This window comes from Malaya genurostris, chromosome 3, assembly GCF_030247185.1.
Source record: "Malaya genurostris strain Urasoe2022 chromosome 3, Malgen_1.1, whole genome shotgun sequence".
NCBI lineage: Eukaryota > Metazoa > Arthropoda > Insecta > Diptera > Culicidae > Malaya > Malaya genurostris.
In genome coordinates, this window is record NC_080572.1 from 14,515,897 (window position 1) to 14,543,738 (window position 27,842).

General features: G+C 36.7%; 1 protein-coding gene across 1 annotated transcript in view; it reads left to right on the forward strand.

Moving 5' to 3' along the window:
• The window catches only part of LOC131436528 (exostosin-1), a 300,468-nt gene that overhangs the window by 255,327 nt on the left and 17,299 nt on the right, over positions 1 to 27,842 (forward strand). Inside the window, exons 3-8 of the mRNA XM_058605277.1 lie at positions 441 to 515; positions 5,342 to 5,468; positions 13,073 to 13,192; positions 24,502 to 24,756; positions 24,823 to 25,110; positions 25,165 to 25,409. Of these exons, the coding sequence (XP_058461260.1) occupies positions 441 to 515; positions 5,342 to 5,468; positions 13,073 to 13,192; positions 24,502 to 24,756; positions 24,823 to 25,110; positions 25,165 to 25,409 (1,110 nt within the window). The remainder of the gene's footprint in view (positions 1 to 440; positions 516 to 5,341; positions 5,469 to 13,072; positions 13,193 to 24,501; positions 24,757 to 24,822; positions 25,111 to 25,164; positions 25,410 to 27,842) is intronic.

Consider the following 27,842-nt stretch of genomic DNA (forward strand, 5'->3'; position numbering starts at 1 on the left):
CATCACCGCCTACGGTCCTACGCTCCAGACGATGACCAGCATGCGGGCCACCCGCCGGGCCTTCGTAGCCTGGGGGTGTTTCCCGCGGACCCACACGAACCGAAAGGAAGCGGCCATATATAGCACCATTTGGAATTCATGCAATATTCAATTCACCGACACCTGCCGAATACCAGCTAAAAGCTTTTTTCAAAAATTCTAGACGACATAATCTAATGATACTATTCTAGTTTTAAGTTAGTCGTTAATTAAGATTAGGAAATACCTTTGGCATCTTAGAGCTTAAGCAGTGTGCCTGAAAATATATATTATACTATTGAAAAAAAAAAAATTACTGAATCTCTTTCTAGCTCAAATGCACACTACCTTTATCAACAATCTTAAATGTGCTCTTTCCATTGTCAGTAAAATTCGTCAACCTTTCTTTCCTTTCCTTTCAGATACGATTACGAGACTTTATTACAAAACTCAACATTTTGCCTTGTGCCGAGAGGACGTCGTCTGGGATCGTTTAGGTAAATATTTGTACCCATGTTGTCTCCATTGCGTAGCCCGCGTAACGATCTTTCGGTTCCGCAAGCCGAAGCCCCCCCGTTCCGTACCTGTGCATGCCAACCTCTCTCGAAGGAATCAAATTTATGTGATATTTCATGAATATTTGATAGCTATGGCTAGTGGGTTGAATCGGGATGTTCGCTCACAGATGAGGAATTCAGCGAAGAATAGCTATCCTTTTCATCATTATTTGTGAAGGATGCCGCTCTACACGTGATGGCTGACGGGTCGGAATTGGCTGGCCGGTTACTATCGTTTGCAAAGCGTAACATTATGCCTGGAGCTTTGATGTTAGATGTTCGGTGCTAGAGGCTCCGAAATTGATGAGGGAAATGTTTGATTATGCAGAAAATTATAATTACTTTTTTTCGACCAATGAGTAATATGTCATTTTGGTAGTTTTTAGTGAGTAGCCGAAACATTAAAGTAATTAGGTTAGGATAGAACTGTAAAGCGGATATTCAACACTTAAGAATTTCATTGCTCGGAAAAATATATAATTATTGATAATCTAGGTAATCCTGAGTTTGGCAACTGTCAATTATTGCCGAGCTCAATTTCATTGTTAGCTTGGCAAAAACATTCTGGATTGAGTTATGTACAATCAAGTCATTACTAATTGAGTGCAAAAAGTAAGGCTTGCTCGTGACGAAATGTGGACAGAATAATTTTTTTATAAAATAAATTTGCTGTTAATTCAAGTCAAAGTGCATTTTTATATTCGTTCAATTGTACATTATCAGTCATCTTAAAACTAATCATAGTTATTTAATTAGGCTGCATGAAGAAACTACGAACTTTTGAGTTTATTTCAGCCATTGGGGTCTATGCAGACTTCTCTGCAACCGATTTAAATCTTTTTGTCCAAGATTTTCGAAATTGTTATATAATTGTAGTTTGTTGTTCATATTGAGTTGTTCATCTTCACTAAAGCCCAATATCCCTCGATAGGTCGCAACTACGGGCGATTATGTGAATTCATCTCTTTCGGTACATCGTGGACTCCATTAGCTTTTTAGCGTTCCAAAACATCTTCGGTGTAGTGATAAGATGCAAAATCGAGCCAGAATTGCGATAGGGCGTCATGACTGCAAAGGAATGGTAACAATAGCTTCTGAGGCATTGTAAACGGTATATTTCTTTGTTTACCGTTCCGGTAGTAATGAAGCTTTGGCTTGCTCGACCACAGCTGCATGTTGCCTGCCAAACCAGATATTTTTTGGGAAATTGTTTTTTTTTTTCTTTATCCTGAAATACTCCTCGTTCCGTTGCATGGCAATATAACAAGACATTCCGGAAAGATGCTTAAATTCTTCCGGCACACAAGTTTCATAGTAAATTATCACGCAGGAAAACATCGTCGAAAATTCGCGATACTACTTGCGAGGTCGAGTTTTAGCCATCCCTCTCTTTTTATCATTACGGTTTGGTACAATTCTTACCTTGAACGACTACATAACTTGCCGGTACTTGCACGAAATTTGTGAAAAATTTTATTTTTCTAGCCACAGTACGTACCGAAAGATCTGGTCTCTTCTGCAATATTTAGTACCCCTTCTCTTCCTTCTGGTGGTTCTTAAGATCCATTTTTTTCTCTACGCATCTTCCTGGCTGTTGTAAAACGTGTATTGTAAAATTTAAGAACATTATGAACAGAGAATGTCATCGCTACCACCCACAATTGGTTTTCACATGTACTCTTCCCTCAACAAAATCTTCGACCTAAAAACTTGTAGTATAACCAAAAATTGATGCATAGACATATGTTCATCAGTCAGCGAGATATTTAACATGTTGGTGAAGTATTTTGAGAGATAAACGTTTTTAGGTGTGTACAGATTTTGTCGCGAACAAGCCTTATTTTCAGAATTCAGAACAGGTGGAACGTTCCCCCAAATTATCTGGAAATTAGTACCTTTAATTATAATTGCACACTTGAAAAAAATCGTGCAAACTTACGTTTTTATAGAAGCACATAAAGGGAGCGCCATAATTCACTTACATTTACAATTCGATGTATGTAAAGATAAGTCATATCATTAACATCACAGATAATTTAACTGAAGTTTACATCAATACAGACACAAACATTATTTTTACATGTTAACAGATGTTATATTGAGTCATCACCGAAGAAATTACGGCATGCGTAAACGTCACGCGTAAATTTAATTTGTTCTTAGCAAGGATGGCTTTTATCGTATCAAAGAACGCTCACTCGCAACTCTTCCACGATTGAACCAGTGCCATCAAAGAGATAGGGAAATCATCGCAACAACAAAAAAAACCGGCATGGTACATTTAACATAGAACAGATACCAGTGCGAGAGCGAATTTTTCTCGGTGAACCGTCTGAGAATCGGCTAGCACGCTGCTGTGGGGATTCTCTCTGAAGCAACAAACGATCGCTTATTCTCGTTTCGCGATCCGATTCTGTATGGGCAGTAGATAATTGCGATAGAATCATTTTACTATTGCCGCTTATTCTAACTATGTGCATATAACCTTTGTATAATTTGTGTCTATGAAAATGTATGTGAATGCTCCACACAAGGGTTTTTAAATATTGCAACCTACTATGAGAATCATCAAGTCGAATCATCGATTCGATTTTCTGCGATAATTGTCAACTTGCGATTCTCTCTTGGTAAATTCCACACAGCGGCGATCATTATCAGACTAAAATTTTTTTTAAGGGCCATGAAATACTCAGAGTATGAAGTGGAGTGAAGAAATGTAGAACAACTCGAGGTTCATGTATTGAGAGACTCGAATTCTTGTAGCATCTTCTACCGGATTGAAAATATTGTATACAATATAGATAAAAATCGAGCAGCTTCTGTCAAACTTTCAGCAATCACCAACACTGGTTCTAAGTGTGTATAAATAGGAAAGCAAACGCATAAATCACTTTTCTTTTCATTAAATATCGAAATCCTTTTCCTTCGCCCTAATTAAATATATTTCAGCTCCTCGAGAAAAGGCGTCATAGTGCTATGCAAAATCGACCGGCGACATTTGATGAAAAGTGTCTCGCCGAATTTCAGAAAAGCTATCACACTTTTTGAAATCTCAGCAAACAGATTTGCTGATTTCGGTATATTTGTTGTTTATTGTACAAGTCGACAAAAAAGCGTTTTCAGAATATTACTTTTGAATTTAGAGAAAAAGCATTCTTTCCTTTATGAATTCATTAAATGATATAATAAACATGTGGATTATTGAACATTCAGTAAAATTTCGTCCTGCCAATTTAATTCGGCATTTCAATATTCATTGAGCCCGAGAATCGGTTCTTAATGTTTATCCGAGTTTGATTTTGTTCATTCAAAGAATTTATTATTTATTAAGGTGAAATTTCTGAACCTAAACCAATTTCTATTGCGCGAATTATAATGTAATTCATAATACTAATAAGTTTACGTTATTTGGGATTTTGTTCGTACAAAGAGTTACGTGGAAAGAGGTAACGTAAAAAAAGTTTACGTAAACGGAGGTTTGGTTTTCGTTCCGTTTTTTACATAAAATTTTTAACGTTATTGGCCAAAATGTTTACAAATTCAATATTGTCCATTGCTAGCCACTACATTTTCTCATGTTCCTAGAAAATCTCGGATATCCTTTTCAAAACTTCGACCGGTTTGGCCGCAATCCACCATTCCTTTTCATTTTTTACTTCAACATAATTGGAGAAGTCATGTTGTAAAATTACTTCCTGATTTATATCAGTGTATTGTGGTCGATTTTCTTGTAATTTTCGGTTCAAACGCACCAATTGTTGTTGGTAAACCACTTCCGAGATCCTTTCGCTCGGTTGCGGTAGCTCAAAATACACCAAGGCCGGCTGATTCCACCATATACAGAGCATAATCTAAGGCCATGAATATTCCATCGATGATGATGCATGCCCAGGGTTTCCATATATTTTTCGACGCTTTGGATTATCGAACTGGACCCACTTTCCATCGACAGTAAGACAGTAACAATTCGATGTGAAAAAACTTATTCTTTTGTACCGTTGAAGTAGTTGTATGCACGTGAATAAATCAGCGGCCCTTGGTTTCAATTTATATGGCACCTATCCGGATCATTCGCAGTGCTTTTAAACGTTGAAAAATGACCGGTTGACTAAATTTTGAGTAAATTTGCAAGTTATACATGTGTATATATATATATATATATATATATATATATATATATATATATATATATATATATATATATATATATATATATATATATATATATATATATATATATATATATATATATATATATATATATATGTATATATATATATGTATATATATATATATATATATATATATATATATATATATATATATATATATATATATATATATATATATATATATATATATATATATATATATATATATATATATATATCCTATATACGAAAATATGAGTAATATATTAAAGGTATTATTACACCACTATGTGAATTAAAACACATTTAATTAATTTTTAAATATAGCTACAGCTTGTTTCAAAACATTTGTAAGTTTATAATAATATATCGATTATGCAAACTTCGATTCTATAAGGACAACTCTTGCTTCCTAACGATCGGTTATCATTCGGACTTACGATTATTTCGTTCGGAATTAAATAGCAGTGCGGAAGAAAATTGGCATCTAACGGAGATCCATTACAATCCATTTTAAATCTTGGGTGTACTTCGACTCATCCGTATACCCGTAAAAAATCGAAAGAATCGTTTACTGCTCGCACATATTTATTTTTATTTGTTCTTCTCTTACAGATTCCTCGAGGCGCTTCAGGCAGGCTGTATACCGGTGTTACTGTCCAACTCGTGGGTGTTGCCATTTCAGTCGAAAATTGACTGGAAACAAGCAGCGATCTGGGCCGATGAAAGACTGTTATTGCAGGTAATGATTTTCCGTTACGGCTCACTAATTATTTTCTATCACTCAGTCATTCTGAGGGGTGCTTAGTTGTGGAAAAATAAAATTCAAAATGTTGAAATGCGAAATTTTATTCATTAGACCATAGTCTAATTTTGGTCTATTGGTTAGCTTTCCAATGCGTTGTTCTGTTTTGAATCCTGACATAACCAAAAATTTGCCCTTGTCATTTTAAAGCTAACGCAGAATGCCATATTAACTATTGTTAAATAAAAAATGATGATGAATGCGTTCAATGTATACTATACATGGGCCAAAACAGTTTAACAATATCAAGTTAATTCTTTTAAATAATTATAATTAACTTCCTTTAAATAATGATAAATAATTTTATCCAACATCGAGTAAAAAACAAACTAAAATGAACTCGATTTCTCACAAAAAATTTTTCCTCGAGGACAGGCGCGTATACGTATATTTATATATATATATATATATATATATATATATATATATATATATATATATATATATATATATATATATATATATATATATATATATATATATATATATATATATATATATATATATATATATATATATATATATATATATATATATATATATTCAATTATAAAATGAATAATTTTCAACAAAAGACTTTACAACCAAAAATTTAACTTACAATTAAATTCTAATACACCCCCGAATTCTGGGTGCGTGCCTGCTCGTGGATAATAATAAATGGATTTACTCCTAGGCTGCGATATTCTAAAACGGGTCGGAAAATTGTAACTCAACATAATGTTTTGAAGCAACTTGTACATGGCCAAATCCACGTCCGTTTTTTTGCTTTTGTTGATTGCTTTTCCAGGTTTTATCCGAGTTTGCATTCAAAAGTAGTTAGCCGACAGTGAAAAATCGGATAAATGCAACTTGGTTTAAAAGTTGAATTATTTTTGTCAGGTTCTTGCGAAAACTATGCTTTTAAACGGTTTTTTACACTTAAAGGGATTTTTAATCTAAGTTGCACTTATAAGATTTTAGCATACAGCCTCTCATATATCCCATATAACAATTTGATTGCGTATGAGTCCTAAAGGGTATTAGAAAAGCATATGATGAAGACCTCCATATAATTTACTTTATTGATTATGGCATTGTAATATTCAACAAATGTGAGCTTGAAATCTAAGACTATCCAACTCGCACAACTTTACATGTTGATTTCCCAAATGTATTTCTTTAAACTGAGTCTCATTTTTTCTAGTAAATATTACTCAATACATCATTCAATAAGTCATGTAATTAACCAAGAAAAACTTTTTTTTTGCGATAAATCGATTTTATTCATCAATGTAATCTCCTTCAAGAACAATACAATCATTCTAACGCTTCTCTAACTTCTCGATGCCGTGCTTGTAGAGGATATATTTATGTTTAACCTTAAGGTCGTTCGCCCCTTCGTGTAAGAAAAATTTGCTGACCCTATGTGCGGGGTTGGGAATTGAACTTAGTTTGCTTCGTGAAAGGTATTGACTAACTCATCACGCCATACCCATATGGAGGGCCATATTCAAAAGTGTTGAAAGCTATTTTTCATCCAAACTTCAAGTTTTGCAAATGCTTGTACATTTTTATTTAGAAAATCAGTCTTGATTCAAATCGATCTCTGTCCGTGCAAAACCAATGGTTTGCCAAACAGAACACCTGATCAAAGTCAAAATCCTAACAAATCGATCCAAATTTAGTCATCTCGTCTGTTGTTAATTTCTAAAATTACTCATTTGAAATAATTAGCATACATCATATTAACATTCTTTGCCTTTCTCATATAGAAAGGTTATGCAATCACTGTGAAAACCGACTTTTGAACCGAGGCCCGGAGGGCCGAGTGTCATATACCATTCGACTCAGTTCGTCGAGTACGCAAAATGTCTGTGTATATGTGTGTGTGTGTGTGTATATGTGTGTGTATGTGTGTATGTATTTCTTAATAATATTTAGATCCGACTTCCGGTTCGGGAGTTATGGGGTAAAATGTGCAAAAAAAAAGAAAATATGTGTTCTAACTTTTCTCATATATGGCGCGACCGATTTTCACAAACAGGTTCAAATGAAAGGTCCTGTGGTCCCATGCGTGATTCCTGAATTTCATGCGGATCCGACTTCCGGATCCGGAAATATAGGGTAAAGTGAGGTAAAAATTATTTACCATCACTGAAAATGGGGAAAAACTTTAAAAAAATTTCTAAATCGACCTCAAATCGTTTTCAATTGATAGTTTTTATCAATAGACAGTCAAACAAACCGATTTCGGTTATTCTTTTAAGAATCGAAGAAAATTATTTTGAAGAATACCACAGTATTATATATTATAGTATGATTGATATGAGAAAGGCATCGTTACACCACTAGGTGGATTAAAACAGGTTTTTTAATATAGAAAAGCTTGAAAAATTGACCGCGATGTAACTACTCTTACCCATGTCCGATTAGGTTCAAATTATGTCTACCGCTTTGTGAAATTCGATGGTCACCCATTTCCCATACTACTCATTTGCAGCCGGTTCTCTATTAAAGCTTTTCAATGCGATTGAATTTCTACCTTGAAGGCATTCGTGACCCACCTCCTCGTAAATTAGGCACTAGAGTGCCGTAAATCACCTTTCTGATTTGTGCAGAATCGGAAATAGGTTTCCGAACCGAGAAATGACCTTCTTGTTAGAAGATTATCTCCTGCTGTCGGGATGTTTGCACCGATGTCCCGGCGAAGAAAGAATTTATTTATTTTTGCTCTCACTTCAACACCAAGCGGGAAATTTTTCGATTCCTATGTAACTGAATATGAACAAAGAAAGCGAACCGACCATGAGGTAATGAGCCGGTTTTGCAGTGACAGTGAATTATTGGACTGGGGTTTCCGTTCGGTCGTAAATAGATTCCTTTCGCAGAGGTAAGACTGTGTGATATTTTTGCTTTTCCGTAGTAGAGTTACTGTTTCAATTTTTCAAAGGAACGCTGATCAACAAGTCACTTTTTTGTGCCGGAATGTGAGTTCGCTTATCGTGGTAGTTAATTAGGTTCACAGGTTATATTTTAGCAGATTCTCATTTTCCAAGATATTAGTTATAAATAATTTTGAAAAATTTATGAATGTTTTTCCCTGGGACATAAAACACATAAACGATTTAGTTTAGTTGCAAAAATGTGCAGCTTATTTTCCACACACGCAACAGTTGGATTATTTTCAGATGAATGGATCATTAGATGGTTGTTAGTTTCGTACTAGCATTGCGCAACTTTCATACTCGAAACTAATCAGTCTCGGGTGCAAATCGATACCGTGGCACTGTGCTTCATTTAACTGACACTAGGATAAAGGTGCTCCAACCTTAAACGAACGACGATGACGCGCGGCCATTAATTTCCCATTAGATGACGGTGCTGAACTTGAAGTATATAGGATTCGTACCTGCTGATGATGTTCGGCCTGGGGAGATCGTTTAGGAGTTTCGTTGGGGGAGGACTGTTGGTGTATTTACTCGAACGAGCAAGAGCTGAAGGCACCAAATATTGAATCGAGGATATAATGGAATTTTTATGGTCGATCTTCATAGCAAATCGGTAAATGTATTGCGCAAATATCACTCGATACCCGAGTAGAGTGTAAGATCAAAAAGAAAACTCAATTTGATGTTGTGCTGTTCGTATATATCGATTACTTAATATTTTAATCTTAATCGTTTTAACGGTTAAAAGATCACATTGAAAACTTACGATGTAGATTTTCTCGAAATGACACGTCACCAGCATAAGCTAAAAAAAGACTAGCCAAAAAAGGTCCGGGATAGTATACATTTAGGCGAGCAAGCAAAAAAAACCGTGAATAGCAGTGTGACTATTTGAGCACAGTATAACAATGTTCTCTTTGTCTTTCTCATATCCAATTCTGTAGCATTCGAACATTATAATATTAAATTAAGTTATCTACTTGATCTCACACAACTTGCACATGTAATCACTTTGAAATACGAATTTAGAGGCTCTGAAGACCGAACGTTTTACAATGTCTTCTACAACACAGGGAACGTGAATTAGGAATCCGGCAATAAGGTATCCTAGATCATTTGTTTTTTTTTCGACTAATTGGGACAATGAACGATTATCTCGCTTCTGATCACAGATAGAATCATAATCTCTTCAGTAAATTTTTCGTTCTTGTGTTGGATTTTTAATTTACGATCATTTGAAGCAGAATTAGTCCTGTGACTCAAAATTATGATGATTTCGTTAGACGGTTTCTTTGGAAAAGGGTATAAAAGTTCCAAGATCTATTAGATGATTAATAAAATACTTCCCATAGTATCTAGCGTTAGTGAGTATATGAAGTTCTAAGCATTTATAACTAGGAATGAGAATTGTTTTGAAGAGTGTCTTCGACACAGTTTGTGGACTACTTAGGAATATATAAATTAAACATATATTTTCTTGGTGACTCCTATAAGCCACTAATGTATTATTTAGAATTAGCTCTAGGTTCTGAAATCTGAGACATTCAATGTTCGATGTTCGAGCTTCGTAAACAATGAATTTTTCCATACTAGTGGATATAAAGTTATGGGTGTTTTCAAAACGGGTTTGGCGAGTAGATTATTTTCGCCATCCAGGTCCCCGATTTCTGGATGCACTGAAAATAATGGTCTGAAAACTTTGGAATGAACTTCGCGACGTCGTATGATTACAAATATCGAAACATTTTTTTTTAAACTTAACGCAAAAATTGTTACAGAACCGAATACTTAAGGTATCTAGAAGCAAATCGATGACTTCAAATATATTTCTCATATCAAATTCTGAAATAAGCTCCTTCTACGGCAGACGATCAGCGAGAAGGGAATGCCAAAGCCACTATGCAGATTGACCTACTTCAGACAAACGTGGTACCGATGATCGCCAATTTATCTAATGCCTCCCAGACGTGTGGTTTTACACCAATATTCTCGTGGTTAAAAAGAAGGAGCATTATTTGCGTAAAAGTTGAAAAAATGTTGAAAATAAAAATAGTTTCTTCGCGGTTATCAGCTTAGTTCACCACGTGATATATAAAAAATTATATCGTCTTTATCAGATCTGTTAGCACGGATGAACCGCCAGCGCATTGGCCCTTTACGAATGATCGTATAGGCGACGACGTTAGCCGCTGTCAGCTAGGGAGAATGGCGGATGATAATAAAAAGAACCAGTAACACCACCTGAGGAAGAAGCAGTTATTCAAGCCAGAAAGGTGATGTTAAATTAATAGTTTTTCTCATATTACTTGAATTCTATCTACAACTAGTAGTTTTAAGAAGTACAATTTGTTGTTTCAACGCTATACTGTTGCAGTTTCTAAGCGATACTATCGCTGCATCTATACGTGTAAGTTATTTGGAATTGAATTTAACGCGTTGAATTATGAACAACAAACTATTCTGAATAGGTGCAAAGACCACGAATTAAACTAATAGCAGTTGTAATTATTCGCTTCAAACGTTCCATGAATTGAAATTTCCGACATTGATTTAAAATTTGGAAGAACACTAAATTGTAAGTTGCTATCATACTTCATCATAACCTTATACTAATAGAAACCATTCCAGCTTGAGCTGACCTAATAAAGATATTGTCTGCTGTGAGAAAGTGTTTGAATTATTATTTCCAACAACAAGATCAATGCTACTTTGGAACTGAACATAATATTTCTGGAATAAAAAAAAATCTTTCAAGTCGTCTAACAGGTAAAAATTAGATGAAACCGATGAAAAATTAGTTGAAACTTTCGTTTTAAAATCACCTTTTTCGATTGTAGACGTTTCAACTTTGTGATCATCCGCCTCTCGGGCCAGAAAAACTTTCTGACCCTATATTTGATATGTTGGGAATCGAACCCAAGCAGGCTGCGTGAAAGGTTAAGCCCTTCACGTTATACTTTTTCTCAAGACCATGGTTTACATTTATTAAATTGTATTTAAGAATAAATAGTAAAATAAAAAAGTTAATACTCAAATAGAGATTAAACCTTATTGGATGCTAATTGGCATCACTGGGAGTACGATGCGGTACCTAAGTGTTGCTCTCAAAAAAGTCTAATTTCAATGTGTATCAAACAACTTACAGTAAAGCAATTGATCGAAACAGTTACTTTAAGTGATAGTGCAGCTGTGGAAAGTGTGTGTTGATTAGTGAAAAGTGTTATTTAAAGAATAATGGTGATTCGCGAAACTAAAAATGTCAAACGACAGATGCTGCGAGTTTATCAGATTAATATGAAATGTGTGGAAATTTACAAGTCAATCGTGTGGTTCAAGCTCAAAATTAATTCTAGAATTCTTTTGCAGCAAACCCATCCACGAGTTTATTTAATTTTGTTCAGTTCTGGTGTGTCATCTCGCGTTGTTTACAGCAATGCGAATATGAGAAGCAGGATACTGGTGAGACCGTTCCTTAGAGATATTTCAAATGTTTCTTTATTTACAATATCTTACAATTATTTATTAAGGAGAAATCCTTAGTAAAAATCGGGCTAAACTAAACTTCGTCGATTATTCGGGAAACGTATTTTTCTACTGGTTAAAGTTTAAGACGCGCGCGTGAAGTTTATAACCATGTAGATATTTCTTGCGAACGTGTTTAAATATGACGTATATAAATTTGGTTTGGTTTTTCATTATTTTGGTTAGGGAGTAGATATCAACATTACGTTCGCATAAGGCGTTATTGTTCGATTGATAATGATCACGTGATATCTTGCCAGTATTACGGCAGTCTTTTGAATAAAAAAACGTATTCTCGGTAACCGGCTACCCAGAGCAATAAACACATGATAATGTTATTCAAAAATTTACTAACAATCTCTTCCTATGATGCATGTGGAAACGCAGATGGTTCCTTGGTCTCTAGTAGCAACATGCATTGAACTAACAATCCTTCCTTCCCAAGTAGATCTGAATTCGGACGGGGCCGGCATCGGTATTGATCAGCATGCAGGGATCAATGCAGTTTACACAATGTGAAACTACGTGCTATTCCCAAGCAAGTTGTTTCAGAAAAACATTTTGCAAGCTTAATTGGTTCTGATCAATAACGGAGTAGCAACACACGGGCGGTCTCTAATGCTAATGCTAAATAGATTATAAACCTTATATTTGCGTAGCGATTAAGGTTCAATTTGCACTCAGAGCTATTATGCTCTAACAAGTTCGAAACAAAGCGGGGTAATTGGGAAATACCGGACAAAAAGGTGTTTAATTCTTTGACACATTCGACCTATTGTTCGTCAGACTTTTTGTTCATCGAAGCTTGTTTCATTTATTTATATCTTTTATTTCACTATCGAAGCTACTATAACTAATTATATCGTAATCCGTATTCTAGCGTAGTAGCGAATGTAACAAAATTGCTCTGTTTGAGCAAAGCTTAATTTCAATAAAACATTATAAAATTTCTCTCTATACGAAGCATAGAAACATTGTTGCAAACTTGCAAACTTTTCAAATAAACATTGAAAACAATATTTAAAAAAAACCAACAATAAAATACTCTACATTTCAATTCGACTCACACTCTTCATATTCTCGTTCCAGGTGCCGGACATTGTACGCTCGATTTCCGCCAGCCGCATCCTAGCTTTACGTCAACAAACTCAAGTGCTTTGGGAGCGTTATTTCAGTTCCATTGAGAAAATAGTTTTTACTACATTCGAGGTAGGTGATATTCGGATTTTTCACGTTTCGTGCCATGGTAAGAGTTCGAGTTCGGGCTTTTCGTTCTAGGTCGATTAGTGCGGAGAAAACTCTGTGATGTTTTAGTGCTAAGAAATCGATGGTCCGAGATTTCGTAACACCATGGCCTGTTTGTTTATATTATACAGTCACAACATAAAACGGATGCACCAGATCCGAAAAGTTTTTAGCTTGTGGATTAAGGAGTTTTCTATCCTAAAAATTCCTACATGACGCCAATGGGAGCGCATTGCTCGGAAAAGTTTTCCTAACAGTGATGTGGGCGGTCGGGGAAAAAGTTCTACCGAAAACGGAAAGTGGCACTGATTCAACACTTTTCCCCCTTTGCGGTGCCTGCACGTCTTGGCCAGACATTTGATTCGAATGTACTCGTCTCAAAAATCCGAAAGTTGCATTAGAATCCGTGATGAATAAAACTTTATGTTATACCACTTAATTCTGGTAGGTGTTAGCAGCATTCCACTATTCCACTGTTGAGCTGACTTTCTTTGCTTTTGAATTCGCGATGGAGGGCATACACAATAACTCGACCAAACTGGTTCGTTCCGCTCAAGTAACAGATCGTTCCGACATTTGTTTTTGCATTCTTTTTCCGTGATTGTGGTTAAACTGTATAGTGATTTTTCACTACCATTCAGAAGAATTTGGAAACGAATCGGTAATTTTATATTATTTCTACGTGAGAAGAACAATGTTTACTACTTGGTCTAAAATTTGATAAGAGATTTATGACTCAAAAGTAGGTATTAGAAAGCATTATGCATAGCACATATGACGATCCTTCTTATTTTTACCTATTATTCCTGTTATGACAGACACACACTGATAACATTTCTCTTTCAAATCGGAATAAAACTTGTTGTTTCCATAACAAACTGCTTCCCGCTACATTTGCAACTTTCGTTTGCCATGCGGGATGGAACGTAATGCGAAAACGAGAAGTTAAGAGTCGGCAGCTTCTTGCCACAAGAAGATACATCTGATTTTGCTGATTGAATCAAGTAACAATGTAACGACATTCGGTTGGTCTGCATTGTGTCATCCGAACAAGACTACATCTAGAAGCACTAGTCGAATGAGTATGAAGGTCAGAATGGATTCAACTTATCCAATCTAAATAATATTTGTTAGGCGAATGATCTAAAAAGGTTAAAGCCGCAAATAAACTAATAATAATAATAATAACAATAATAATAATAATAATAATAATAATAATAATAATAATAATAATAATAATAATAATAATAATAAAATAATAATTATAATAATAATAATAATAAATAGTCTTTGTACAAGTCTAAAGGTCTGACTTTGACAAACCAATGTTTTACCAACTTACTTATGATTTTTTTTACTACTTAAGCTCTAAGATGCCGAGCGCATCCTACTTGTGATAATAATTTGCAATATAACTATGCTATCTTAACCAAACCAAAAAAAACCTTTTTTATTAAATGAAAACCATGTCAGCAACCGAAGCTAAAAAGTTATTCACGGCGAACAAAAGTCACTACAGTTACTCGTAACACCTTTAGTGGAGGATATCCTAATGATCACTCCAGTGGAAGGAAATTTGATATCCCAATCACAAACGACGAGCTTCTCCATTGCGCTGTCGAAGGTTCAGCATCATTACCGGCCGTTTGTGCCACTAAAGCCCCTGGTACACGGGAAGCCTAGCACAAACAGCAAAATCTTGTGCCACTCTTTTACGCGTGAGGTGAAACATTCTCGCGCCACCACAACCGACCTATAACGAAAGCAAACATTGTCTGATACCTCGACTAAAAGCAGCCTTTTCCAATTTCCTGTTTTTCCCGTCATCCGGGAACACTGAGAGCTGATTACGGTACTAACACAGTCTTGTTCCAGCAATAGTGAAAAAATGTACGCCTAGAAGAGCTGTACTTTCACATTCGATTGATTCGATACTTTGTTCAGTGCAGTAAAACTTCATTCAATTCAATTGAAATTGAATGTGGAACACATTGACGATCTCTCTAATTAAACTTCACACTCACACTGCATTAAACTTCACACTCTGACACACACAATGTTTGCTGATGGCCCGAACGGGCAGCATTCAGTTCATCACTCGTTTCTCTGCCAATCGAGGCTTAGTTTAACCACCGTCAGTTGAGATCATGAAGTAACATAATCACCCCTATTCTGTACGTCGATCGATTCGAAATATTCCGATCGAATGTGCAATTTCCATTCTGCATTCCGTTCGAGTTGGGTATGAACTCGAATATCATTCGTTCGAGTTGTTAAAATTTCGAACATTACTCGATCGACTTGCGTACGTATTGCTTCTGTTCGGTTTAGAATTGTTCTAATTTGTTTATACAAGTGTGACCTTTTTCTTTTACCACGAAATGAATCATATAAAAAGAAAAAGAACGTGTAAGTAGTGTTGACAGCTTTGATAGTGTTCGAAATTTCAAGTATCTCGAACGAATCATACAAGTCGAACGGAATAAAGAATGCAAAATTCGAACTCGAACGAAAGTGGAGAATCGTTCGTATCACAAATCCGTCGGATTGCAGAATCGGGGTGAATATCTTTTTCAATAGTGTGAAAGCGGCCTTCAAATGAGGTTCATGTAAACATTCGAATTTGTTCAAGATAATAGATGGAACTCAAACCAGATAGCTGAAATATCAATTACAGAATAAACATAAATTAATAGTTTCCTCTTCAGTTTTCATTTTTAATACTTTATTCCATTTATAATTCTATTCATTCGAACTTGCATACTACCAAGAGCGAAGACAATGAAGCAGTTAGACTACTTGGCACTTGAATCTGAGCAAGCAAAACTTCAAATGACTAGGTACGATTATTAAACTGACGGTGAATTCTGGGAGCTTCACTTTTTTTTTATTCAATAACATATATTAAGCCGAGGGCGTTTTTAACTACTTAAAATTGGAGTAAATTAGTGTCTTCAATATCATGATCTGATTTTCCAACTAGTCATCTGTAGCGGCTGGTCGGTTGGAACTTGTATGCTGAATTGGTGACGTTGGTGTCTGGTGACGTTGGTACGTGGTGGTCGCATTCTTCGTGTGGGTCCGCGGGAAACACCCCCGGACAACGAGAACCCGGCGGGGCCTGCCGGTTGGCCCGCATGTAGATCGTCGACTGGGACGGCCCTCCGTGATGGTGAATTTTGCGGAAAAGAAGGAGTGAAACAGAGAGAAATAAATATTGTTTAAAAAATGGATAAGAAAGCGAAATTACTTAGGTCAGCAAAAAGATCTAATTAGTTCACGTCGAGATAGTGAAGAGACGAAAGAAGGGGAGCTTTACTTAAAAAGGGCTGCAAAAGTCAAATGAATTAGTAGGGATAGACGGTCAGTGACCATAAAATGAAATTTTACCGCACTGACTTTGTTATCAATGTATAGGATGTTTACGTAGAACAAACAATGCATTAGTATGGGATTTTTAATGAATTTAATTATTTAAAAATCGACGAAGAGAGCCTTGCGTGACATGGTAACGCCTGCTTGTGATGAAATGAATGAACACAATGTTTTTTTTATTTATTAAAAATTAATTATCAGGCTCATTTGTGTACAAGCTAAACGTAGTCGAAAGCGCTATTTATGTTAGTTAAACATACATGATCAAAAAAGAACCGGAGTTTTCATTTTAAAATCCCCGCGCTATCAAATTTTGACGCATATCGTACGATTAGTTTTTGTTTGGCGTCTATACAAAGAAGTTGAAAAATTTTCGTGTGGCGATTTTTATAATGGATGAAAATTTAGAACAACGTGCGTGCATCATATTTTGTGATGCAAATGGATTGTTCCGAAACGTTGAAAATGTTAGAAAAGGCCTTTGGTGAATCGTGGCTAGGAAAAACACAGGCATTCGAGTCGTATAAACGCTTCAAAGGTGGTCGTACAAGCTTGGCCGCCCAACAACATCTGTTACTGGAGAAAATATTGAATCGGCGAAGCAAATCGTGTTGCAAAATCGTTCTATACTGATTAGAGAGATTGCTGTGTTGTTCGGCATCTCTTATGGATCAGCCGAACACATTTTAACTGATGTTGTGGGTTTGAAACGCGTCGCTTCTCGGCTGGTGCCAAAAAAGCTGGATTTCACGATAATGCGCCGGCTCACACAGCGTTGGTTGTGTCGCAGTTTTTGGCTTAAAACTCAACCAATATCATCAACCAAGCACCGTACTCTTCAGATAGGGTCCCGTGTGACTTTTTCCTCTTCCCCAGACTGTAGAAAAAAAAAGAAGGACGTCGTTCTATGTATCTTGGGCTTCGCCATTCAAGTGCTCGTCGTAGTACTGCTTCCACATCACATTCGTTCGTGAGAAGGTTACCAATGGTATCTCTGCACATTTCGACCTGTGGCATTTGGCTTCTATGTGAGCGGTTCACCTTCTCGTAGAACTTCAGTGTATCATTTACGCGGTACAGCTTCAGCGTGTGATCCACGGCAGTACGAACGCTACGTAGCTGCTCGAGATGAAGTCTCGGCGTTCGTGTGCGACGAATGTTCTGCACCGTCGACAGTTTTGAACGCATACAAACAGTTTTGAGCGCAATAAATAGTGGTGCGAATTAATGTTTGCACTGTGGTAAGTGCGGACATTGATGACGTCGGAAAAGTAACAAGAGCGCAGACTATAGCTACGCTAATTCAAAGACATCGTTCAAACGCTGCGCCTGCTGTATGTTTAAAACTGCCAAATCCTGCGCTCCTGTTACTTCTATAAATTAAACTTCAAGTCAAATAACGATTTATTTGGTTATAATAAGCTATAATCACTATGTAGTGTGAGATATTGTTTTACTAATTTTTCATAACGTATTGTGATTGCGTTGTGAATGCTGTCAAATTACCAATATTAATAAGATTACAATCCAAACGCATTATTTTCATAAAACCATCATCTAAAATTCATTTCTTTTAATATAGTATTCATTGACGATGTTCCCCAATTTGAGCATCCCGCATAAAAATTGATAAAAATTATTGATGTACATGTTCCTTTAATATTTTTTATCACCAGATTGCCCAAAGATACAAAATTGACAATTTCTCATGATTTTGAAAATCTCACACACCCCTCATCCGATGATCAACGATTTTAGACGTAAATCAATCGGCACTCATATCTGAACTTGATCATATGTGATTTCTCTCCACAATGAACAAAGCTGATCGAATCATTCAACTTCATTTTCATTCAATTCAGCTCAAAATCACTACCGATTTTATGTGATGGAAGATCAGTGCCGTTTTTGATCGATGTGATTTAAAGATCACTGATCAACTGATTTAAAAAAAAACAGGTCAGTAGTGATCTTTATTGGAAAATATCACAAGCGATCTTCTTCGGCAGTGATCTCGATTTGACGATTTTTTTGTTTTGATTTTCTAAGTCCTGGTCGTACGTTCGTTCCAGCTGCGCGTAAAATGCTTTCTTGTCTTTATCGGTTCTCGATTATGCTGTTTTAAAGGAACGCGCTGACGCATATTGTCAAATACTATGAAACCAGTTCCAAGTACATCGAATGTACCACCGCTCTGAAAGGTAGACGTTCGATACCCGCTTTTCCACACCTACTACCCCATTCAACAAAGTTCCGGCAGTGCTACGATATCGAATTTGCGAGTTTGCAACTAATCTTACAGTATTTGTTCGCGCCCTAGGAATCCAAGCGATTTACAGTTCCCTGTGCCGAACTTACAATTGTTGTCCTTTACTCATCGCCTAGGTCGATGCCGATTGTTCCGATTTGTATTTATTCAAGATTATTGAGAAACGTCAATGGAGTATTTTTTAAAAACTTTCCAAAATATATTTCCTCCGGTCTGCCAAAATCTTCCGCTCAATTTTCTCTGAGATGGCTCAGCCAATTTTGATAAGTCTAGACTCGTTTGAAAGCTACTATTGAATTGTGGATCAAGTTCAAGAATCAAATGGCCGTCGTTTTTAGTTCCGGAGATATAATGGTACAAGTGAGATAACTGACGACGACCGCTTATTTTTCATGGGCTAAGTTTTCTCAAAGATGACTCAATGGATTTCGATAAACTTAGGCTTATTTTATTCCGGTTTGGGAAATGTAATCTAATATGTAACGTAACCGACAAATCCGAGTGTTGTTCTAATGCGCCAAAATTTCTCAGAGATTTCTGAATCGATTTCGAAAGGCTTAGAATAGTTTGAAAATTACTGTTAGAATATTTGATAAGCTCACAATATTAATATCAATATCTTATGAATTTTTAATAAGACTATTTATATGATAAGAGAATGGCATTATCACTAGGTACAGCCCGGGTTGGCGGTTGCAATGCCGTATGTTCGAGCCGCAACTCTTAAGGATCCTTTGTGTCAGTAGAGTCATGTTGACCCATGTATGTAGAACTTCGGAAGCATGGCCAAATATGCTAATGCGGAATCCCGTGGACTTTTGTTGTCGATTAGTAACTTTTGATGAATTCTGAATTCACTATTACACGTTAGAGAACAGAAATAGTGTCCAGCAATGGAGTGAAACCGGTGCGACAGCTTGAAAAGACTCAACAGAAGTCTTCACAGAAAGTTCCTAAAACTACGAACTCCAACTGGTTGAAAAAAAGATCTTATATAGTGTATAGTATCAATGGTTCTAAGAAGACCCGATTCGAAGAATTCAGGAATTAGGGACTGTGCCTGAGTTCAAGAACTAAATTCTGAACTTAGAACAGGCTCAGATTCAATTACAACTTAGTCTTTGAATTAGTTTCGAAACTGAATTCAGTTCCGGAATCCAGTTCCAACAAACTGGAACTAAGTTCCTGAAACATAATTTTGAAACTAAAACGCAAAAGGTCTGCTTTCATTGCCGACTGCTTCTCCTGATGACCGAAGTCCAAATGAGAGCACGACCTGAGCATTTCACGCTTTATACTTGGTTTGTTCTTACTGATGTTGGTGGGAGAACCTCACCTCGACATCCAGTTCCGTCTGATGTATTAGAAGAAATGAACGAGTCCAGTAGATAGTCCGAACTGATATATGCCTGACTACCTCAAAACCATCGTTCCAAAAGTTTCAGAAAACTTTGTTTTTCAGTTATTTATGGTTATCTCATGCTGTTGAAAATTTAATCACAAATACCTGATCATATTTCCGATAGCTTGTAGAAAAAAACTATGTTGTTGGGTTAAGTACGTCAAGAGATATTCGCGATAAAGTTCTGTCTATTCTTGTAAAGGGTAAATTTTGAAAAGACGCCCCATAGTAAAGTAAGTCGTTTTTTCGACAAAAATAAAAGCTATTGCATTGATTGATGCCGAACTTGCTGGATAAAAGTCACACTTAACTGAACGGTGTAAGGCTATCATTACTGAAATAACGGGAACAAATATCGTTCACCAAAAGATTTTAAAATTGACTTATTGGCAGCCGCTCAGAGTTCATTCTTGAAATCTTGACTCTGCCAAATCAATGTAATATTCAACCAAAAAAAAGAGGAGTTTGTACACTATGTGAGAGGCATAGTATTCGGTTGTCATATATTTTGTTTTCCGATTTTATCTCATCTTTCTGGCAAAAGAAACCTTCATCAAGGTTATGTTTGAAAATCATTTCAATACTACCAAAATATCTTAATCCATTATGTCCTAGTGTATTATATATCATACGCAAAAATGCCTGTTTTTAAAATATGTTTACAAAAACAAAAGCAGAAAAACTATACTAGGCAACTTCTTTGTGAGTTAAAACTGCTGTTATAACATTTTATTGTATTTTTATGCCTGACCCATGACCTACTAACTACTAGAAATCGTAGAGCAAAAGTAAGTCATATATTGCTTTGTATTTTTTAGTTGAATGTGAATGTGCTAATGCTTATATCTTGTGACGAAACATTAGTAGAGACTTCACTTTAAAAAAGTTATATCTATGAAACATTTTTAAAATTTAAAACTAACGTTTGTGTGTATATGTCATACAGTGGGATAATTTCGTGTAGAAAAGACTGATAAATGATGAACATAAATGATTCCCTTGCACGCCCTCTTTTGATTAGTGCTACACTAGTGGTATTGGTGCAGAAAATGTGTAGCACTGGTGTAGCGCAATTAGCAAAAACGAACAGCTTCAGTTCAACCTCCGCTACACCAGGTGCAGTGCAATTTATAAATTAAAACACCATAAGGTTGACGTCAGAGTGGGCGCAATGTACTGTTATCGCATCGCATTCACTCTGACAGGTCTGCTTTGATCAAATGCAACTAGCTCGCACGTGCGCCTAGACGCATGGCGTGACGCTTTCACTATGACAGCAACCTAAGATTGATGTCAGTGTAGACGGCATCAATTTTACTTTGAAATGTTTACTTTGATCGAATGTACACAGTTTGAAAACCATCATAATTAACAGAATTTTATATGCGATTCGAAAATTACATGGCTTGAAATTTAATGGAACGATAAACAAGAATGTAGCGACTGAGATTCGAACCAAGCACATATCTTCATATTGTATGTTCGAACCCCGACCTGGAAGGATTCGTAGTGTCAGTAGAATCGTAGCACCAGCCATGCAATGGTTCTGTACACTCTGAATCGGCTGCGAAGTCTGTTGAAACAGAAGGTCAAATTCCACTACAGGAATGTAATACCAAGGCTTTGATTTTACATATCTTCTTGACAAGGAAAGGGCATATATAAGTTTATACAGTATATTATAGCTAACAGAATAGAGAATATGTGAGAAACATGTAAAAATCTGTCAGTCATGACGTAAAATCCCGTTGGTTGACAGAAAAAGGCGTTTTATTCTTCTTAAAGTGTTTTCATCCTATAAATTTATTTGGATACAAACACATAAAAACATCCTGTAAGTTTAAGTCCTATGAGACTGAGATACGTGTTTAATGTATTCTGATTTATCTTTAAGTGCCGAAACCTGTAAACTCACACGCCTGCTTGAAATATGAGTTATGTTCGACATATATTTCAATCATTCTTGTAAAATTCAGCCATTTTACGAATTACGTTCTAATGAATTGTTTCATATCAGGATTACATCACCTGTAAATTACATACCTTATGATCAAAAAAAGAACCGAAATTTTCATTTTAAAATTCCCGCGCTTGCCCAATCGGTAAACTTTTATTCTCTCAACGTTGGCAACACTTTTATACACATTCTGTCAAATTTTGACGCATATCGTACGATTAGTTTTTGTTTGGCGTCTATACAAAAAAGTTGAAAAATTTTCGTGTGGCGATTTTTATAATGGATGAAAATTTAGAACAACGGCTCGCCTTCGAAGCACCATTCGGTCGATTGTTGTGCGGTTTCGACGTCATATTCATAGATCCACACCTCATCACCAATTATGATGCATTCGATGAATGTGGGGTCACTATCTGCGTTGGAAATCATCTCTTTGGCCACATCAACACGACGCTGTTTTTGAATGAAATTCAGCTTTTTTGGCACCAGCCGAGAAGCGACGCGTTTCAAACCCAAAACATCAGTTAAAATGTGTTCGGGTGATCCATAAGAGATGCCCAACAACACAGCAGTCTCTCTTATCGATACAGAACGATTTTGCAACACGATTTGCTTCGCCGATTCAATGTTTTCTTCAGTAACAGATGTTGTTAGGCGGCCAGGGATCTCATCATGATCCAAGCTTGTACGACCACCTTTGAAGCGTTTATACCACTCGTATGCCTGTGTTTTTCCTAGACACGATTCACCAAAGGCCTTTTCTAACATTTTCAACGTTTTGGAACACTTAAATCCATTTGCAACACAAAATTTGATGCACGCACGTTGTTCTAAATTTTCATCCATTATAAAAATCGCCACACGAAAATTTTTCAACTTCTTTGTATAGACGCCAAACAAAAACTAATCGTACGATATGCGTCAAAGTTTGACAGAATGTGTATAAAAGTGTTGCTAACGTTGAGAGAATAAAAGTTTACCGATTGGACAAGCGCGGGAATTTTAAAATGAAGATTTCGGATCTTTTTTGATTAAAGGTATTATTTATTGTGATCATAATATTGATATGTTCATAAATATACAGAAATTTATATAACATGTCTGATACAAATTTCCGCATTCACTATTTAATTCAGCATGGACATTCCGTCATAATTAATTTTCAAATATTTTTACTGCGTAACAAGCTCGCATGTGAGTCTAATCGGGACATAATGGCAGGATGCTAAAATATAGTAGCGTCTTACTTCTACGCGATTTGAGGAAGGACAGATCGCCTGCCAGATAAAGAATTTTTTCTGCGAACTAGGATATTTTCTATATTCTATCCCAGAAGATGTGTAGCATGATTTTAGCTCACTACTGGAATAACTTTATTGTGCCACCAATGTTTTATTTACATCTACGGATTGGTGTTTTTCGAACACTTAATGCATATAGTCGTAAAATTACGATTAGTTGCCTTTTGAAAAAAAGGCGTAACAAAGTTGCGTGATGGTTTTTAGAACAATAATTAAAATCGAATTGGGAAAATTCAACTTCGTTTCAATTCTTTTATGAGTTTTCAGATTCTACTTGTAGAAGACTAGACATTTAGATTTACATACGTAACTTTATTCTAGACAAATAGGATATATTAGGAAGTTGTCACAACCTTACGATAAATATCAATTCAGGATTATGTAAAGTTAAAGTGAAGTTAAGTTAAATTTTACTTCTACTGAAATTCGTTCGGAATATCGAATTTTGTAGTAGTAGCATAATTATGGTCTCCATTTGAAAGGCCAAAACATTCGTTTCATGAAAATATACCGAATGAACTCAAATCCCGGAAATTACCACCGCATACACGATTCGTCGAACACGTTTTGGTTGGCGAAATGTGTTGATCAAAATTCTAACAATAAGTTACAATGTATGCGATAGCAGGAGCATAAAATTTCCAACGGGTACGAAGCGCTTTTCACCTTCAGGCGCTAATTCTGTTCCCCCCTCTGTGACGTAGTGTGTGTTTACAAACGATAGACGGCCACTTCATCTTATCCCCCTATCGAACCGTGTTGTCAAAGCGGTAAACTTGTGACTACAGGCGAGAATAAATCTAGCGTTTCCACCCACTGAATGTAAGTCCATAAATAACGGTCTGTAGAAGCTCTACGCTGACTGCTTTATGTACATACTATCAGCTATGTATGTATCAACTCTCCAGTGGCACTAAATTTGATTCTATTTATCTTTTCTTCCTCTCTATTCATTGGATTTGTTACCAGATAATTCGAGAGAGACTACCAGACTATCCCCATCGGAATGGACTGACCTGGAATCAGTCACCGGGAGCCCTACTGACGCTTCCAACATTCGCCGATACGGCCCATCGGTTTCCTTTTCTGTTGGATTCCATGGGTTACCGACCGGGCCCTAACTACACGGCCGTCATCTTCGTCCAGATCGGTGCACAACTTACACCAAATACTGCACTGTACAAACTAGTCAAATCCATCACCAAAAGCCAATTTGTAGATAAAGTAAGGGCACCAAACAGAAATTGTATTCTGCTGTGTACTTTGTTCTAACTATTCTAATTGTTTCAGATTCTAATTCTGTGGGCCTGCGACCGATCGGCACCGACACGCAAACGGTGGCCCTCGACAGGACACATTCCACTACATGTGATAACCGGTGCGTCCAGCGAGGACCGGCCCAGCATATCCCAAAGATTTTTCCCCCATGAGCAGATCGAAACGGATGCAGTGCTGTCGCTAGACGAGGACGCTATTCTCAATACCGACGAGCTGGACTTTGCCTATCAGGTGTGGCAGGACTTTCCGGACCGCATAGTGGGCTATCCAGCCCGGGCACATTTCTGGGATGATTCGAAGGTAGGTCACAGAGTTGTAATTTTTTGAAATAGTCCTAATTACTCGCCTTTTCAGAATGCATGGGGTTACACTTCCAAATGGACCAATTACTATTCGATCGTGCTAACGGGGGCAGCATTCTACCATCGCTACTACAACTATCTCTACACTAACTGGCTGTCTTATCTGCTGCTGAAGACGGTTCAACAGTCCTCGAATTGTGAGGACATTTTGATGAATCTGCTGGTGTCGCATGTGACACGGAAACCGCCAATTAAAGTGACCCAACGGAAGGGATACAAGGACCGGGAAAGTGGGAGGTAGGTTTAGCAGTAGCAAAAGACGAAGGCGTAACAAGACAACAAACAAAAATTTCAGTAGTAGTTAAGCTAATATATGTCCGAATCAGTCGCTATTTTATCTACGATGGTCACTGGTCGAGTGCCGTTTCAAAAGACTGTTTCCAAACTGAACTTAAACGAGAAAGGATGATAATACTGAAACAAGTGGATATGCGACGGTCGAGTAGCTGAATGTAATTGGCACCCACATTGTGCCATTCTACATCACGATCTTCGTCACTTTTCATTAGGCGGGAACGTGACTTCTATAGTAATGCCAACCTTTTCCCGATTTCCAACACACATTGCAACCAATGCTCGTTCGAGAACAACGATAGACTAACTCTTTAAAAACTAAAATTTGAAACGTAATCGTGTTCTCAGAGTAGGCTTATAAGCAAAACAAAATCTGCCACTGTCGTTGAGTGAGTGTTTTTTTTTATTGAAGGGGTCTTCGATGTCTTTCCATACAGAGATATTGTTTCACGATTGCTGCAATTACATCAGCCAGAGAGTGGATGTTTGTTTTTTTATAGTATTATCCCGACACTGGAGACAAAGGATATTCGATTCTCTATTCGTGCCTCGTAGACATGAGGGTAAATCTATTTTTGCAACCCCAAGTGAAAAATCTAGTCTTTTTCATTATGCAACAATGGAAAAGGAAGGATTAAAATGCATGAAACAGTGAAAAATTAAAATTTTGCCAGAAAGTATCAACCAGAGGAAGAGTTCGAGCCTGCACGCTTCTACATTCCGGGGAAATGCTCAATCAACTACGCTACTCTGGAACATGTGTAGAACACGCTCCGAAATGCAACAGTTGAAATATTGTTGAACTTCCTCGGGCGATACATTTTGTTGAAATACAACATTTGAGTATGGACCGAACGGTTCTGTGATCCACAGAAAAACATACTTAATTAAAATCTCGATATAGACCTTCGTGTTTTTCTTATCGGCCTTCTGGAATGAACGCCAGCTTAATTTTTTCGCCATCAGAACCACAAATTTAAAGACCATAACGATAGCAGGATGCCTGATCAGACACACGTTTTTATGCTATCCGACCACGTCTTTTACCGAAAGAGAATTAATATGGCGATCGGTTCGAAAATTTAGTACCGGTAAAAATGTTCTAGTCGGTGAACAGGAGACTCGGATTTTTTCGTTTGAAATTCAATATTTTTTTAAATCGCTGGGTGCGGTTTATAAACAAGTGAGTTTTACCGTGTCCTTGACTTCGCCCCAACATCTTCCTTTACAATCTTCCGCACTGTGAAGTCGCTGGATTTTCCTTTCAACGTCGGACCCGAGCTGACCTCAGGCGACCTTCGCGGATAGTTGTCTCGGCCACGGTCTCGGCCTAAGACCCTTTTCACAGTTCACCAGGATATTTCCACGGCGATTGGAAAGTCTCTCTGTGACATTTATACGTGGGACATACCACGAATACTCTACCATTCCATCGTGGTACAATTGTCTCTCTTGTAAATTTATTTTCTTGTTTGCCTTTCTCATATAGAAAGGCTATGCAATCACTGTGCAAACCGACTTATGAAAGGAATCCCGGAGGGTCGAGTGTCATATACCATTCGACTCAGTTCGTCAAGACCACAAAATGTCAGTGTGCATATGTGTGTGTATGTGTGTATACATGGCTGTGTGTGTGACAAATAATATCATTCAATTTTTTCAGCAATAGCTGAACCGATTTTCACACAGGTTCAAATGAAAGTTTTTATGGTCCCAAAGCTTGCTATTGAATTTCATCTGGATCTGATCTCTGGTTCTGCAGTTACAAGGCAATATGTGCAAATCTATAAGAAAATGTGCACTCAATTTTCTCGACAATTTCTCAACCGATTTTCACAAACCAAAATGCAAGTAAACGGTCTTGAAATTAGCATTAGCATTACAGACCGCCCGTGTGTCCGTAATTGATCAAAATCAATTGAGCTTGCAAAATGTTTTTTTTCTGAAACAATTTGCTCGGAAATATCACGTAATTTCACATTATGTAAACTGCATTGATCCCTGCATGCTGATCAATACCGACGCCGGCCACGTCCGAATGCAGATCGACTTGGGAAGGAAGGATTGTTAGTTCAATGCATGTTGCTACTAGAAACCGAGGAATCCTCTGCATTTCCACATGCATCACTGAAAGAGGTTGTTTGTTAGTAAATTTTCGAATAATATTATCATGTGTTTATTGCTCTGGGTAACACATTTAATTCATTCTTAAACGATAATCGATATAATTCATTCTGTTCTATTTTTTCAATAGACTGTCGTAAAACTGACAAGATATCACTCGATTACCATCAATCGATTAACAATGCCTTACGCGATACAAAGTAATGTCGATATCGTCGTCGACATTTTTCACCTCTTTAAAACGATTCACCC